This window comes from Narcine bancroftii, chromosome 9 (assembly GCF_036971445.1).
Source record: "Narcine bancroftii isolate sNarBan1 chromosome 9, sNarBan1.hap1, whole genome shotgun sequence".
In the NCBI taxonomy this organism is placed as follows: domain Eukaryota; kingdom Metazoa; phylum Chordata; class Chondrichthyes; order Torpediniformes; family Narcinidae; genus Narcine; species Narcine bancroftii.
Window position 1 is genome coordinate 111266259 of NC_091477.1, and position 18363 is coordinate 111284621.

The following is an 18363-nucleotide window of genomic DNA, read 5'->3' on the forward strand; positions in this document are numbered from 1 at the left end:
TTTTGCCTTTTCTGATTTTTCCTTGAAGGGCTCAGGCCTCAAATGTTGGCAATACATGTCAAAAAAGATCCAAGATGCTAAATACACCAGCCGACCGATGTCCTCCAGCATTTCGGTGTTTTTCCTAGAATCACAGCATCTGCAGCCTATTGTGTTTCTCAGAGGAGAATGAGATGTAGGAGAGAGAGGAAGAGGGTCATTTATTGACATCTCATTATAGTTCCCAGGGAAGGAGCTGCTTGGGGTGTGCATGCAGCCTCTATAACGGATCACTGCTTTTGTCACATTTTTTCGTAAAAGTGAAAATCCTTTCGTAAAAGCGAACACAGGTTTCTTCGTAAAAGTGAATTTGCATAAGGTGAGGTAAAGTAAATCAAGGTATAGCTGCACCATGGATGTAATAAAATTTTTCAGGCACAAACATGCCCATTTGGCACCAAGCCATTTTCTGGGCAACTTTTGAATTATTGTCTTTCTAAGGTGTAGCCTATTTTTACAGTGCCCAATTGCCTCTCATTTATACTTCAGGCAATTAAATTGATTAAAGATGTAATAAATAATGTAAGTCAATACAGATGAATATTTGAATATTTCTTCTTCAAATGTCATGGAGTAATTCTGATCATTGTTATCCTGCTATATTCAAACTTAAACGGAAGAACTTGCATTTCCTCCTTATGGGATCTTATGAAATTAAATATTTAGGTATTAGAGTTGATAATTATTTAAATAATTTATATAAATTGAACTATTTACCATTACTTAATAAAGGTAAGGAGGATTTGAATAGGTGGAATAACTTTCCTATAACTTTAGTAGGAAAAGTTAATTGTATTAAGGGGAATATTTTTCCTAGAGCTCAATATTTGTTTTCAGCTGATCCCCATCTCAATTCCTCAAAAAGTTTTTTTTTAAGGATTTGAATAGGAGTGTTAGAAAGTTCTTATGGAAAGGGAAGTTTGAATTGGGAGGTTAAAACTTCCCCACTTTTAGAATTATTATAAGTCAGCTCCATTGAGTTTTATTAATGTATTGTTTGGTGTGAATAAAATTCCTGCTTAGGTTAATATAGAACTTAGTAAAATAGGAGAAATTAACACAGGATTTTATTTACGTGGAATTCAAAATTGTTGGTGGGAAACAGAGACACACCTGTTTTGAAACATTTGATTGATTTTATGGCATAAAATTGATGATGAAATAGGTGGGAAAGATTTAATTTCACTAAAAAATATCTTCATGTCAAAAAAGACATTCCATTTTCTATGGATAATCAATTTTTGAGGAATACGGATGGGTATTGATAGAATAGTGGATTATTTTGGAGCTGGGAGATTTATTAAATTTATTCTTCATTCATTCAAAAGTAGTGTGCCAAATAATACTTTGTTATTCTCAAGTTAAGGCTTTTTTGACTGATATAGTAGGTCCGAGTTTGACGTTACCTAGTCAGAGTGAATTGGAATTATTGATTCGTAATAGTAATGTAAATAAATTTATCTCTGTAATGTATAATTTACTTCAAAAGAAATCCCCTAAAATAGGAGTGCATAAATCGAGATTAAGATGGGAAATGGATTTAAATAGATGAAAAAGATTGGATGCAATTATGCAGAGATAATGACAAAAATTATTAATGTTAGATATAGGTTGGTCCAATACATTTTTTGCATCAGCTCTATTTACTTCCCAAAAATTAGAAAAATTGAACCCTGCATTATCAGATTTATGTTTTAGATGTGGTCAAGAGGTAGGATCATTTCTGTATTCTACTTAAAAATGACCTAAAGTTAAACATTTCTGGTTAGAAGTTGGAAATTTTTTGGAACGAACAATGGTGGTTAAGTTCCCACAGAATCCGACATTATTTTGTTGAGTCATATTAGGACTTTAAGAACTAATTTGAAATTAACGATGTATCAAATTAAATTTGTGCAAATTGCTTTAGCAGTTTCTATGAAGTGTTTAGCTATTACTTAGAAATCAGATACAGATTTAAGGATGGAGAGAAGATTACTTATAATTTACAAAATAAATAGATATTTTGGAAAATATGGTGCGCATATTTGCAAAATGTGAGTATGAATGTTTAAAAAACTCTCTGAATACCCTATCTTTTGGTAACTTTCAGCATCATATTATTGAAAACTTTACGATATATAATTTATCCTCTAGACTTTCTCCAGTTTTTCCTCTCTTCTATTTTCTTTTTCTTCCCTTTTCTTTCATGGGGATTTGGGGAAGAAGGGGGTGGATTTTGTAAACCACAGGTATAATTTTTAAAGTTCTTTATTGAAAGAAATGTATTTACTTTTGTGGTTTAAAAATTGCTAAAATATTTTAAAAAGAAATAGAATGGCATGTTTTCACTTTGGCATAGCATTTGCAAACATGATTCCCTTGTTAGATTTTGTGGTGGGACAGAAAAGGAAGCAACTAAGATTGGTTAACTCTAAACTGTTTAGAACTATTAGGTATAACAAATGTTATTTATTACATACTTCAAGGAAACTCACCTTGAGCTAATGTTCCCTATGCACTTGACCACAGTGTGGTCTGCTATCCACAATTTAGTAAACATTAGTTTTACTATAATTAATCACAATAAGCCACAGCACCAAAGTACAAATGAGAAAATACTTTTGCTTGTGTTTTGTTCTTTTTAAATTATTTTCTCAGATTAATTCCTTACACATAATCAGAGTTATTTGTAATGAAACTGGTTTAAAGAAGAGAGAAGAAAGTGTTTAAAGGCATTCTATGTGTATGCCTATGCCATACAGTCTTCGTAACCTCCTTCAAGCCATCCATTGTCTCAACACCGTCTAAAGTTTGCCCAATCCATCAATTTCCTTCAAATATATACATTAATGAAACTTTAAGTCACCATGCTTTCGCCTCCATCAATGCTCACCTTGATCTCAACAGAAAGTGAGGAGGGTGCATCAAGTGGTGGGATCCCATCATGTACTGAAATTATGGAGAATATGTTGGATGTGGAGGCTAATAAGGTGCAGGTAAGAATGAGGGGGTTCCAATCCCTGTCATTTTGGGGTATGTGCTGCATTGATAGCAGTAGAGGGTAATCAAGATTTACTGAAGGAGGACATCTTGGTTACCTTGGAATGAAAAGCCTATTCCTAGAGGCAAATGCAGCAGAGACAGAAGAACTGAGAGAAAGGAACAGGAAACTGGGTAGGAAGAGTTGGCATCAAGGCAACTGTCTGAGTCAGTGAGTTTCCAATGAATGGAAGTAGGTAGAGGTTGGTGGTGAAGTTGATGAAATGTCAATCTCATAATGGATGCAGGATGCAGCACCAATATCGTTAGTCATCAATGTAACAGAGTAAGAGCACTGATTGTATAAGTTTGCAACATGGCCTGCTCCACATAACAAAAAGATGAACATAGCTGAGGCCCATATGAGTAGCCACGATTACCAACTTTGATTTGGAAAAAGTGGGAGGAGTCCAAGGAGAAATTATTATGGGCATGTTCTGCCATATGGCGGAGGTGAAAGGGGACTGGTTGCATCTGTATTCCAGGAAGAAACAGAGAGCCTTGAGGCCTTCATTTACTTTAATATGGAAAAACAAGGGAGGAGTCATGTGATGGAGTAGTGGCCGGACGGTGAACTCCAGCCCTCTCCAGAAAAGTCGGGAAAAACAAAGGAAAACACAAAGGCACAGAAATAAAAGTTACAGAAAAGTGAGTATAAAGGTGGAAAGAAGATGGCGACAAAAAAAGAAAAATCGAAAGCAACGGTAAGAAGAGAGGAAGAGAAGACAAAGGAGGAAAAAGGTGAAGGCCTTACCTGTCCGAAGAGGCCCGCTGCGGAGAGAGAAACCCGCTCCCTCAGGTCGGTAAATAATGGACTACAAAAATGGCTCGCAGAGCCGAGTAAAAGTGCACAACCGCGCATGCGCGATACTTCGCGCATGCGCGATGCGAATGAAAAAAAACACAGCGACGGGAGGGGGGACCAGCTGGGGAGTCGATCTCCACAGCCGGCAACGACAGCTGCAGAACACCTGCAGCAAGAAGAGAACACAGAAGACAATAAAAACAAGAAAGAAGAGGAGGAAAGGGCACCAAAGAAACAACAGATGGCCAACCCAGAGGAAGAAGAAGAGGAAGAGGAAGAGTACAGAGAAATAGAAGAAGAAAAGAAAGGCAAGATAAAGGATATACTTTCTCTTATTAAAGGATACATGGAGTCATTTAAAGAATGGCAAACACAGGAATTTAAGGATTTAAGAAAAAGAATAAACAACACAGAAGAGAAAATAAATAAAATAGAGATGACCTTAACAGAAATGGGAAAGAAAATGGACAAGATGGAAGAGCGGGCAGTAGCAGCAGAAATGGAGGTAGAAGACTTAAAAAAGAAATTGGAGGAATCTAATAAAAAAACTAAAGAGACACAAGAACTACTGGCTCAAAAAATAGATACAATGGAAAACCATAACAGAAGAAATAACATAAAGATAGTGGGCCTTAAGGAAGATGAAGAAGGCAAGAATATGAGGGAGTTTATAAAAGAGTGGATCCCTAAGACCCTAGGATGTCCAGAACTACAGCAAGAAATGGAAATAGAAAGGGCACATAGAGTATTGGCCTCTAAACCACAACCACAACAAAAACCAAGATCTATTGTAGTAAAATTCCTAAGATATACTACAAGAGAAAAGGTACTGGAGAAGACAATGGAAAAAGTAAGAGAGGGCAACAAACCACTGGAGTATAAAGGGCAAAAAATCTTCATTTATCCAGATATAAGTTTTGAACTCCTAAAGAAGAGAAAAGAGTTCAATACAGCAAAGGCGATTTTATGGAAGAAAGGGTATAAATTTATACTAAAGCATCCAGCGGTATTGAAAATATTCATTCCAGGACAACAAAACAGACTATTCTCGGATCCAGAAGAAGCACGAAAATTTGCAGAACAATTACAAAAATAGACAGAGGGAGGAAGACGGATAATGAGAGTTAAAATGATCACGATGGATATGTATGTGGGTAAAGACAAAAATAGACTGAGGGATGAAGACGGGTAATGAGAGTAAAAATGATCACGATGGATATGTATGCGGGTAAAGAGGTATAAGAGTGAATAGAGACAATGTGCATACGTGAATGTATCTGTACTTAGAGGAAAATATAGATAGTATAGACAAGAATTAATAAGGGAAGGTAATGGAATAGAGAGAATAAGGAGGGAATTAAAAGAGTGACCTTTGTGACATATGAAAAGTGAAATCTTTTCTGGGGGGGGCGGGGTGGGGGAAAATAGCGGTCACTGCAAAATCAGTTGACGCTTGCGAGTGGATTCGCAAATCCAAATGGAGAGGGGAGATGTGGTTGTCCGACAAGGGATAAAGGACAACTCAGGAGGGGAAGGGGAGATTGGGGATAAATAAGATAGAAATAGGAGAATAAGGAAAATGTTGGATGTTGTAGGAATGTTGTCTTATAAAGAGTTGAAAATAAGAAAACAGAAATGGAAAAGGAGGAAAGGTAATGATGGAAAAACGGAAAGAGAAGATAAACAAAATATAAAAGGGCTACGCTGAACTATATGACTTTAAATATTAATGGAATACATAACCAAATTAAAAGGAAGAAACTACTAAACTTAAATGAATAAATGTATTCCATTAGAAAAAATAACATATAGGTTAAGAAATAATATTGAAATATTCGAACAAGTATAGGAGCCTTACATTAAATACAATAGCGAAAACCTACCGGGGACAAACATTACCTAAGTTGATGGAAGGAGAAGGAAAGAAAAGAATGGACTCAGTAGAATTTCTGGTGTATTTTTGTTGAATGACAACATTGTCTGACTGGCTTAATGCAACCTAGATTGCATACCTAAAATGGATGAGAGGGGGGGGTGGGGGGGGGTGGCTTGGGAGGAGGTGGGGGGGGGGAGAAAAAGTCACTGTATATGTGTGAAAAAGAAATAGTGTATATCATGGCTAATGTGATTTATGGTGTGAAAAATAAAAAATTTAAAAAAAAACAAAGGAAAAACAAGCCCTTTCAGCCCATTAACATTTATGAGGAATGGAAGTGTAAAGGGACTAGACATCCATTGCCAAAAATCAGGCAGTCAGGGCTGGAAAATGAAAGTCATTAAAGTGGTAGAGACCATGCCTTGGAATGAAAAGCCTAGTTCTAGAAGCAAATGCAGCAGAGACAGAAGAACTGAAAGGAATAGGAAGGGATTGGACCCAGGGGGATAAAATGGATTCAAGATATGTTACAATGGGCTTATCAAGATTATTTGGGTTGTGCATCTTGGGTAGGAGGTAGAATTGGCCAGTGTTGGGTTGGGCAACATTAAAGCTGAAAGCTGTAGAAGGTGATGAGATTAGTGGCAGTGTAGGACAGTAGCCTGATACTTCTTGGTGGAGTCTTGTTCAAGTGGTGTGTCTGAGAGCTGCTTTCTGGCCATGGCAAGGTAGAGGTCCATGCACCAGACTACAACAGCACCACCCTCATCTGTTAGTTTGATGGTAAGGTTTGGATTTGTGCAGAGCAAGCAGAGATAGTACGTTCTGAGGGGATGAGATTGGAATTGGTGAGTGGTGAAGTCAGGACGGTTAATTAACTCATCAGCAGTTGGAAATAAAAAGACCCAGAGCGGGTAGAAGGCAAAAATGGGATGTCCAAGAGGAGAAAGGTGGCTTAAGAAAAAGTGGAGTTGTCTTTGGTATGGGGTGTAAAATTCTTGTTTCTGATGTAGGCAAGGAAATGGAGGTGGTGGAAAAAGAGTTTGGCATCGAGGCAGGCAGGAAACTCGTTAAGGCAGGGACAAAGTAAAGCCTCAACTGAGAACAGAATGTTCCACCACACAGAGGGGATAGTGAAGACCTGTCACAATTAATGAAGATGAGGTCAAGGAGATCAGAGGAGGGTGGAGCTTAAGGGAGTCAGTGGGATGGGAGGAAATGGGGCTCCAGGAGGGGTGGAGGAAAGAGGAGAGGAACGAGTGGTGTGAGGGAGAAAAATGAGTATGAAGTGACAAAAGGAAAGAGGCAGAGGGACATAGCGGTGGCATTGGCTGGGGATAGCCATGGTAGAGTCGGGTTTGGGGGTTCCCAGGGGCCCTGCCAATAACAGAATCAATTTATAGAATTAATTTTCATTATTTAAAATATCTTTCAAGGCACAGTTGGTTGTATATCTGATATGCCAATGGAAACTCTTGCTTTCAATTTGTGGCATTGTTTGGCATATCTGCGATTCAATGCTTCTTTATTCATCCATCTAATAACACAATGTGCGCACTTCATATATGCTTCATTTAATTCCAACAATATTGTGGAAATTTGGGCAGATATCACAGAACAGAATACAACTTCATTGGTTATATCAGAAGCCATGAATATGTATTGCACCAGATCTTATTACAAAATAATTTCTCCAGTAGCAAAACCACAAAGATTAAGCCATATAAATTTGTACATTGCACATTCACAAAGTTCTGAAAATTGAAGTCTGTACTATAATCAATTATTTCAAATTCCAGCAAGTCCTTCCTATTACCCAATCAACATAATAAGCAGAAGAGGGTGAAGAGTTTGTGGCATTCTCCATCAAAGAAAGTCAAGGAGATCAAGTCGCAGAATACACAATATCTAACAAGGAGACATTTCTATGGATTAGAGTTATGAAATGATGTGGTGGTACCTCTCTTATCTGGCAAAGTAGGAAAGTACAAACAATTTGGAAACTGAATTGGCAAGCCTGAATAGGTGGTGTTGGACAGAGATGGATCACTGTCAGTTGACTCGTCCTAACAATAACACTGAAGTGTTGCAAGAATAACAATTGATTTTAAAAATATTCCTTATGAAACTGATCACTGTGAAACTGGAGTGCTTTCAGTAGGTCCAAGTTAGATTTTCCCTCATTCTTGGAACAAGGAAATTTACAGAGCAGTCTCATCACACAACTTATCCACAAAACATTTCCACCAGAGGACAATCTTTCAAAAGGCTCAACTTTATTTACACATAGAGAATGGTCACAAGCCCGTGCCATTCAATGGCCCTATAACCCCCAGTATGTTTTTATGGAGGATGGAAGTAAACCGGAACACCCAAAGGAAACCCACACAGACATGGGGAGAACACAAAAACTCCCACCAGTGCTGGATTCAAACCCGGTTCTATAATGCTGGAACAGCATTGCACTAACTGCTATGCTATCCATGCCACTTAAACAAAGTTTCATGGCAGTTACAACCTTGGTAACTTATAGAATTGTAATGAAATGTTTACTGTCATATGTATGGAGGTATCATGAAAACCTATTATGCTTGCTATCCAGACAAATGAGGCATTGTACAGTGGCTAGTTCAAGGATAGAATCACAACTTCACAAGAAAACCAAAAATGCAGGATAGAGTTAAAGAGAAGAGTATTGGTAAACAGGCATCATCTTGTACTAATGGTAGCTCCATTTAAGAGTCTGAGAACAAAAAGACTGTCCTGGAATCTAGAGGTACATTTTCAAACTCAAGCATCTTCAGCCCAGAGGCGGAATAAGAATGTGTGACCATGGTGGGATGCATCGTTTAATATGCTGGATGCTATGTTCTTTTGAAAATTCATGCGTAAAGAATTGCAGACAGAGCAAAGAAAATGTACAGTTCTGGACAGTTGTACAGTTAGGCATTATATAAAACAGAAACGGTTTCTTTTGTACTGCTACTAACTGCACACTTCATCCTACTCACAGGCACTTGCAATAACACACGTCCATAATTCAAGTGTGACTCTTGCTAGTATGTATCACAGGCTATTTATAGTAAGGCCTCACTAGCAGGCAAGAAGTATTCAAGATTCAACCTTAAAATCTAGAACTAAAGGACATAGCCTCAAGCTATATATAGAATGGAGATGAGAAGGAAATGTTTTTCCACAGAGTAGAGGCTGCTTCATTAAATATGATCAAGGCCCAGCTAGATTTTTTTTTTTAATTAAGAGAATTGTAGGACATGGAGAAAAGACAGGTAGGTGGAGCTAAGTCCAAACTCAGCAGAGCAGTCTCGATGGTCCAGATGGCCAATTCCTGCTCCTATTTCTTTTCTTTTTCTTTGGCTTGGCTTCTCGAACGAAGATTTATGGAAGGGTATGTCCATGTCTGCTGCAGGCTCGTTGTTGATTGACAAGTCCGATGCGGGACAGGCAGGTACGGTTGCAGCGGTTGCAAGGGAAAATTGGTTGGTTGGGGTTGGGTGTTGGGTTTTTCCTCCTTTGTCTTTTGTTAGTGAGGTGGGCTCTGCGATCTTCTTCAAAGGAGGCTGCTGCCCGCCGAACTGAGGCGCCAAGATGCACGGTTGGAGGTGATATCAGCCCACTGGCGGTGATCAATGTGGCAGGCACCAAGAGATTTCTTTAAGCAGTCCTTGTACCTCTTCTTTGGTGCACCTGTCTCGGTGGCCGGTGGAGAGCTCGCCATAGAACACGATCTTGGGAAGGCGATGGTCCTCCATTCTGGAGACGTGACCTACCCAGCGCAGTTGGGTCTTCAGCAGCATGGATTCAATGCTTGCGGACTCTGCCAGCTCGAGTACTTCGATGTTGGTGATGAAGTCATTCCAATGAATGTTGAGGATGGAGTGGAGACAGCGCTGATGGAAGCGTTCTAGGAGCCGTAGGTGATGCCGGTAGAGGACCCATGATTCGGAGCCGAACAGGAGTGTGGGTATGACAATTGCTCTGTACACGCTGATCTTTGTGTGTTTCTTCAGGTGGTTGTTTTTCCAGACTCTTTTGTGTAGTCTTCCAAAGGCACTATTTGCCTTGGTGAGTCTATTGTCTATCTCTTTGTCGATCCTTGCATCAGATGAAATGGTGCAGCTGAGGTAGGTAAATTGGTTGACCATTTTGAGTTCTGTGTGCCCGATGGAGATGTGGTCAGGGTGGGGAGCTGGCTGATGGAAGACCTCAGTTTTCTTCAGGCTGACTTCCAGGCCAAACATTTTGGCAGTTTCCGCAAAACAGGACATCGTGCACTGAAGAGCTGGCTCTGAATGGGCAACTAAAGCAGCATCGTCTGCAAAGAGTAGTTCACGGACAAGTTGCTCTTGTGTCTTGGTGTAAGCTTGCAGGCGCCTCAGATTGAAGAGACTGCCATCTGTGCGGTACCGGATGTAAACAGCGTCTTCATTGTTGGGTTCTTTATTGGCTTGTTTCAGCATCATGCTCATCCAATAATGAATTGCAAACAGGAACTGGAAACCTCACAAACTATATTAATATCAATGTTCCATTACAGACAGGAATTAATCACTATAAATAAGAGATGTATCTGAAAAATAAAATACATAGGATATGGAAGGATAGTAGAAGCCAGCAGTTTATAGAAAAGAGCACAGTGAATCAGACTACTAACCCTCATCTTGACCATATTTTTGACAGGAGCATAATTGAGAGTGTCCTGCCTGGCCACATCAAAGTATGGTATGGTAGCTGCATAGCATTGGATCACAAATCAATACAGAGATCATTAAAACGGCCAGGATCCCTTTTATCTACTGGCAACATTCAGCAGGAGTATGCTTATGCCTTCAATAGGGCTGAAAGCATTATGGAGTATCTCTATTATCCATTACACAGTATCTTTGACCTATACCATCAGGAAGGAGGTGCATGAGCATTAAAATCAGGACTGCATGGCTGGGAAATAACTTCTTACAAGCTGTGAGAATGATCCTGCAACCTTGGATCCCTTATTAATTAAACTGAGTAAATTAATCCAGAATATTTATTTATTTTAGATTTTTATGTATGCATGTGATTATTATGTGCTGCATGAGAAAAGTAAAAGTGTGAGTGCACCATGGTCCGGAAACTATGTTTCATCTGGTTGTATTTGTACGGTCATGTGATAATGAACTGGAGATAGACACATCACTATGGAAGAAATTATGAAATATGAATGATGTGCAAGTAACAGATCTGGTTTAACATCACATCCAGCATAGACATCATGGGTTGTAGGACCTGTTCCTGTGATGTTCTATATTCTATTAGACAGAATGAAAATGGCACTACATTGCAAAAGCGAGCAAATTTAATGAATACGGAGTAAATACCGTATTTATCAGTCATTCTCTCAAATTATACTCACTGTACCACTAATTGTTGACAAACCATTCCGGTTTCTGTTATAAGTTCATTAAGCTTAACTTCAAGATGAACTTTTCCCTGTTTGAAAACACAAAAGGTAGAAATTTATTAAAGCAGTAAAACGGACAGAATTAACATTACATTTGACCATCCTTCTGACCCAAAATGTTAGTACTTCAATCTACAAGTCTTGATGTTTCTTGATGATCTCATAAAAATGTATAGTATTTTGCATTTTATTTCATACCTGATAAAAAAAAATCCTACTAAACAATTTCTTCCCTAGCTTCCCACAGGTGAAAAGATGCACGTCATATTTTTATGAATCTAGTCTGTTACAAGCATAGAGGACGCCAAAGCCCAGCAGCACTAGAAATTCAGCAAGACAATGATTACTTTAACAAAAGTTGCTTTTAATTTTCTTTAAACATAACAAGATCAATTTTAAACTTATTATTAACAAACCCCTTCTAATTCTAAGCACGTGTATGCCGCCCACGTTTTTGCTACAAAGACGTAATCAAGCGCGATCTCCAGTCATTCCATGTCAACCATATTGACTCACAAAAAAAAATCACACGGCATGGTGCTCTGCAATTCACAGTGGCACATCACAATGTGCCAACAACTACAAAGAGTTCTATGAGGGCAGAAGAGCTACAAGGCACCGTGTGCATCTTCACTCGCAAAGGGATGGGCCATGATGATATGTATGTAATGCGTATATGTTCAAAGTTCTCTGTTTCACTGTCCAATCATTCACTTTTCACTTCTCCAAGTTCACCAGTATCAGGCAATTCTTATACTGGCAACAGAATTTAACACTTACGAAATTTCACCAGGCTCTGGTGCTTAAAGATAAATGGTTATCGCTCAGGAAGGTTCTTGCTGGTTTTAGGGAGAAATTTGTTGCTTGTTGGACACACACAAACTGATTTCCTCCGATCAGTCACTTCAGTGTCTTGTTGAAGAAACTTGCCCGATCATGGGTTTTCCAAATGATAACCTCTTCTTCCAGGTCACCACTGAGTTCCTCTTGTTTTCCTTATTTCAGGAGAAACACTCTTGCCATCCATTTGTTCTTGTAAGGATTTTCAACAGGCTGAACTCAGAACTCACAACCTGTCTTCAAAATGGAGTTTTCAACAAGCCTGCCAGCTTGTAATTTTGCAGCCTCTACTCCTTCTGTAGAACTGACTTCTCTTTCTCTCCAAAAGAGAAATCATCTATTTTTCCTCTCTCTGCCTGTAAAAACCAAATGACCTCTCTCAAGGCTCCAAACCCAATTTTTGAAAAGATCTTATCTGTATTTGCACCTGGACATTATTGAACATAATGTTGATTTGCACTCCTTTTGAAGTCCCCTCCAAAGCAGTTCCATCATCTCTGCAATGTCACAATAACAATGAAGTGACAATGACTCACTTCAGCAAAGCTCTTGCATTTTAAATATGTCTTTTGTGAAGTGTTACTGTGAAGTGCAACCCAAATTAAAACCCCATGATCTCTTTTAAAGACATATTTTACCCCATAACTATTCTAACGTGCTCTATTCTAGCACATCATTCTATGCAACAGCATGCCTGCCATTTTGTATCCACAATTAAAGTCATCATTATTTTGCAAAATATAGTTGTCTTAAACACTTCAAACTATTTACATCAAAACTTCTGTCCCTTTATGACAAGTACAAGGATATTGATGTCACAGTATCAATTTACATCAATAGAGTTGTGGGGGAACATGTATCAAGCTTCAAATTCCTTGGTGTCCACATTTATGATGATCTCACCTGGTCCCTGAACTCCTCCATACTGATCAAAAAGGTACAACCGGATGAAGAAAGTACACATCCGTCCCAGGATACTGATGGATTTTTGCCACTGTACTATTGAGAGCCGTATTATGGCATTCAGTGTGGTGTGGCAGTTGTCTCATATCGATTCATAAAGCACTTCAGCAGATGGTGAAAATTGCCCAGCAAATTATCAGCATCCAATTACCAATTATTGAGAACATCCATCAGGAATGCTATCTGGGCAGGACGAAGAACATCATCAAGGATGCATCACACCAAATTATGGACTTTCTATTCTTCTCCCATCCAGTAGGCGCTACAGAGGCCTTCACTCTCAAACCAGCAGGCTCAAGAAGAGCTTTCTCCACCCCACCCCCCCAAAACCCTCGAGACTGTGACCCGGCTGAACCTTAAATCACAGCACTGAGTGGTACTGGACTTGTACTATCAATTCTTTATCATTGTTTATTTGCATGTTATTATTTGTATATAGCACTACTTTTTAAACTTCTGGTTTGATGCTAATTGCATTTCATTGGCTTTGTATTTTACTTTGCACAATGATAATAAAGTTGAATCTAATCTAACATGGATTTGCCCAGTTTTGCCTAGCAGAATCTTGCAATAATCTTTTGATTCCACTGACTCAATGCAGCTCTAAAATCTAAGCATGATATTAGGTAACAAAGGTCCTTTGTCTCAATGTCCGTACCTCATTTCCTGTGTATGCTCTACTCCTTTTTATTCCACCTAAAGTGCTTACACTCACGTTTAATCAGGGTTAAATTCTCTCTGTGATTGCTCTGCCCATATCTGGAAGTTAAAATTAGTCACAGGTTTTTATGGATTTACCAAACAAAATTTGAAAGATTAAGATTGCTGATCCAGTCTCTGACTTTGAATGCCATATTATATTTTGTCAATTATTATTTAAATATTACATGCCAGACATTCATAACCACTAAATTTCTTCTCGTCCTCGTCTGCCAAGGTATATTATTGTGCCTATTGCTTTAAAAAAAAGCAATTCCAAAAAATGGAATGAGATAACCTATACCAACACATGATTCTCACAACAAAGGAAAAAATAGTTTAATGCTATAATAAAGCAAAAGGGAAAGTTTTCCGAATCTCGCATAGTGGCGGCAAGTAAAAATGGTATTTTGTACAAAAACACAAATCACAGTGAATCTTACAAAATGAAACTGACAATGAATAGATGAAAGTAGAAATAACGATGCTTCAGCAATGGTAGCAATATTGCATCAATGATGTCGGTTATAGCAGCATGCTTTGCAATAATGACTAATAAAACATTAATTGTTGTTGACCTGTGTGTCCAGAATCTGGCAAGCTTTCTTCAATGTTTAAATTTCCTTCTGTGTATCCATTTTAAGCACAAATTGTGTATATGGATGGGAAAGGGATGAAGGGTGATGGTTGAGTGTAGGTTAGGAGGGAGTAAGCGTTCGACGTGGACTGGAAGAGCCAAGTTGGCCTGTTTCTATGCTGTAATTGTTTTATGATTAGAATTCAATTAAAATTCTAGTTTGCTAAATGTAAAACATTTAATAATAAATTTTAAAGCACTGTTGAAATCAATAAAATGGATAGGCTTAAAGATTAGTTAGCATTTAATGTCCATTAGAATGGCTAAAAAATTCGGCCAATAATGTCACAGCAAAATATAGAGTTTTAAACAATCTGACAAAGCACAAAATGATTCAATAAGCTGAGAACAGTTAACAGACAAGATCTAAGTGAGACCTTCTGAATATCTAACTTTGTAGAAATGGACAATACAATAGCCCATGGGTCTCCAAGTCACTGCAGGCTGCAAGCAGGTGTAAGTTTTAAACAGATTCTCCATGGTAAACACCCAATTTTAAACAACTCGATTTGGCCAAAAGACAGCAATAATGTTATCCCATGGTGAAATAATCTGTTGCGCATGAAGAACTGGCACTTAAGGCGAGGTACCAGAGAACATCGAGTCCATTAGGAATATATATATATAAAAATGGAAAATCTTTCCTCCTGACATCTCCCTCCATTTTTTTTACAAATTGCTACAACCTTATTTTCAGTTTTAATCAAAGTCTGAATAAAAACACAAATGCTTATCATTAAAAGCATTTGGGAAAAGATTCATTTACCTGAACTTCAGAGTTGGCATCAACAAGATGGAGTGCAAACCAGCTGTCCTTGCAGTTGTACTTGCACAAGTCTTCCTTCCTAATGGATACTTTACCTGAATGAGAGAAAATTATAAAATACTGAAAGAGAGTAAATTATAAAATACTGAAACTACTAACAAAATGAAATTCAAGAATATTTAAGCAGAAAACATTTGATTTACTTTTAAAGCTTCCCTGTCAAAATTGATTCAATGTGTAGCACCAATCCAAAATGACAGTTCTGCTGGAGCAGCTGTATAAGAAGAACAAGAACAGAGTCACAGCATTCTCGTGGAGTCCAACTGCCCAGTTCGACTGCCGTCAGCTCCTTACAGGCTTAAAAACTGCCTGTTAATGGAACTGTCTTTTTTTTAAAAGGGTTTGTGCCCAAGATGGCGGTGCTTATGGTCAGCAGCAGCCACGAGGGTTTGCAGACTCCAGGGAAGCATAGGACTAGTGCAGGGCACCAGAAAACGGAGAGACCACCACCCCCCCCTCCCCATTTGATAAGGAGAAGCAGAGGAAACAATCCACAGGACAGTAACCACAGCGGCGGGACAGGGAGGGGTCATGCAGTTGAAGAAACACACAGGCAGCAGGCTGTTGGTGGCTCGAGGTGAGGAACTACTCAGGCTGCAGGTTGCTGGTGACTGTGGTTGAGGGATTCACACAAGGCTACGGACTGCTGGAGACTGACTCAATACTGGCTGGAATAGGGGATTGCTCCGTGCACTCCACGCATCGACCCAGTATTGCAGTGCCTCTGGGAACGGTGCACTTAAAATAAAAATAAAAAATACTGGCTGAAGGGGTACCAGGTATCAGAACTAGGATGCGAGAGGGAGCTATGGGCACTGAAGGGTTCCTGATCGTATCAGAGGTAGAGATTTAGAGCTTGGGCTGCTGATGGTTTGGATTGGACTCTGTGTAGCTGTGGAAGCGCAGGAGGCAAATCCACGGACTCTCGGTGACTCTGAGGGAACTCCCTTTGCTTCTTTTTCTTAATATTTTGTTTAATATTCCATACATGCAGTAACTATAATTATAATACTACAGGTATCAAAAAAGAACAAATTGATTACATACATACCCCACCCCAAAAGCCCCTCCCTCCCAACCACCCCCTCTAAGAATGATATACAAACTGAAAAAAATAAAACTTCATAGATAGAAAAGGAGAAAGAAAAGTGAGATGTGGTCCAGTACAAATCATCTGTTCTAATATAAACATACATAGGAGAATCCCACAGGACGAGGGGTTCAGGACATCACTACAAATTTAATCCCATTATTTGGGTAGATGGGCACCAAATGTGTAAAAACAGTATTTATTTCCTAAAGTATTTTTTTCTAAAGGAATACAACTTTGAATTTCAGCATGCCACCTTGGCATAGACAAAGATATGTCCAACTTCCAAGTAATTACAATAAGTTTCCTTGCTATCGCTAATTTTACAAATTTCAGATGATAAATTGATAGTTTCAATTCAGGGCTTAAACCTTCAATATTTCCTAATAAAAATAGATCAGGACTTTGGAGAGGAGCAATTTCTGTAACTTTTTCCAAAAAGTTATGCAAACCTGTCCAAAAGGGTCTCACATTGGGACAAGACTAGGTTGAATGTAGTTGGTGGGGAGGTTGAATCAGTTGTGGAATTTGGATGTAAATGGTTTCTTTTCCCTGGATAATGCTGATCTTCAAGTGTTACTCAAGTTGCTTTCATGAAAGCAAGTGAAGAATATTCTATTCCTTGAGGTACTGTGTGTGTGTGTGGTCAAGTTCACTTTCTCGTCAATTCTTCCTTCTAAACAGATGATGACAACAAGATTATGGTAATGTCGAAGCTCAGTCACAAGTCTCATCTTTGGTGAAAACTTACCATTGTCTAGTATTTGTAAGACACAAATATTGCCTGCCACATCAATTGATCATCCAGGTCTTGATGCAAAAAAGACATTTAGAGTTTCAATTTTTTGATGGCAACTTTAAATTGACAATTTTACTTTAAAATGTCCAAATTAGGTCTCTCTGTTAATTTTCAAAACATGTACCTCTTATTGAAACCATTAATGATTTGCAAGGAAAGGTCGACATGTCCTACTACTAGATGTGGCCTATAACTTGGCATCTTCTTCCTACTACTAGATGTGGCCTATAACTTGGCATCTTCTGCTAACTATTCATTCTTTCTTCATTCAGTGTCTTGAAACAAGGAGGGTGGCTTCATGACAACAGGAAGAAACAACCAACACTGATGCCCTGGCAAAAAAAACTCAGGGAGAGAGAAAAGGAGAAATACAAGTTTTGGAGTCAAAAAATCTATACAAGTTTTTATACAATGGATAAAATTATATTTTATTACAACAGCCAAGGTTTAGCCCTTACAGCCATGCACCGAACTGGAAATCAATGGCAGCTACTACTTCCACGCAGAACAAAATTATAGAATACTAACGACACTGCTGTTTATTTCCAAACCTTTGATTTTGGACATTTTTTGTAGATTGTTTAAAAAGAAACTCTTACTGTATAATATTGATCGTTGTCGGAGCTTTTCCATTGCTATATGACCTTTGTATAGACAGCTGTTGAGTGGACTCTTACAAATTTAGGCACTGCCCATTTCCTTAACCACAAGTAACCAAATTAACATTAGGCAATACAATGACTTCCTTAAATTTTAAAATCTTTATCTGCTCCTGCACTTCACACGCTGTGTGCTTCGCACAATGAAATTGCAGAACTGCTGCATGCAAGTATCTCAGGATTGTGTTTATATATGAAGTGTCAGGGGAAGCAGGTCCCTTCCTACAATATCTGAACATTAAAAAAATATTTTGATTCTTAAACTGATTCACTCCTCGTGCTTTTTCCTATCTTAAGACTTTCCATTTCCAATTAATCACTTCACAAAAGCACTTCACTTAACATTTTTGCATTGTTTTGTATGTCATACACAATGCTCATCCAAAAATGGTTAATGAATCATCCTTGATAACTAATTATTCCATTATTAGTTAAATTTAGCTTTAATTTATATTTTACTACAAAGTACTCTATTGTTCCAAACTAGAAAAAAAAACCCATATAGTTCCACCTAATGCAAATTTTGATACATCAGAGACATCATACTCATTGCCATAGAAATTAAACTTGTCAAGTGAAGTCGCTTTTATTTGTTGTTCATACCATAAACATTGCAATGTATAGTAAAAAATGAGATTGTGTTTCTCTGGA

At 38.3% G+C, this 18363-nt stretch overlaps 1 protein-coding gene across 3 annotated transcripts in view; it reads right to left on the reverse strand.

The window, feature by feature from the left end:
- The window catches only part of rasa2 (RAS p21 protein activator 2), a 136535-nt gene that overhangs the window by 68044 nt on the left and 50128 nt on the right, over positions 1-18363 (reverse strand). For all 3 annotated transcript variants that reach the window (XR_011344330.1, XM_069897327.1, XM_069897328.1), the window contains exons 4-5: positions 15105-15199; positions 11152-11228 (exon numbers count right to left, since the gene is read on the reverse strand). Coding sequence is in view for 2 of the 3 variants with exons in the window: in XM_069897327.1 (XP_069753428.1) it covers positions 11152-11228; positions 15105-15199 (172 nt within the window). In the remaining variant the exon portion in view is untranslated. The remainder of the gene's footprint in view (positions 1-11151; positions 11229-15104; positions 15200-18363) is intronic.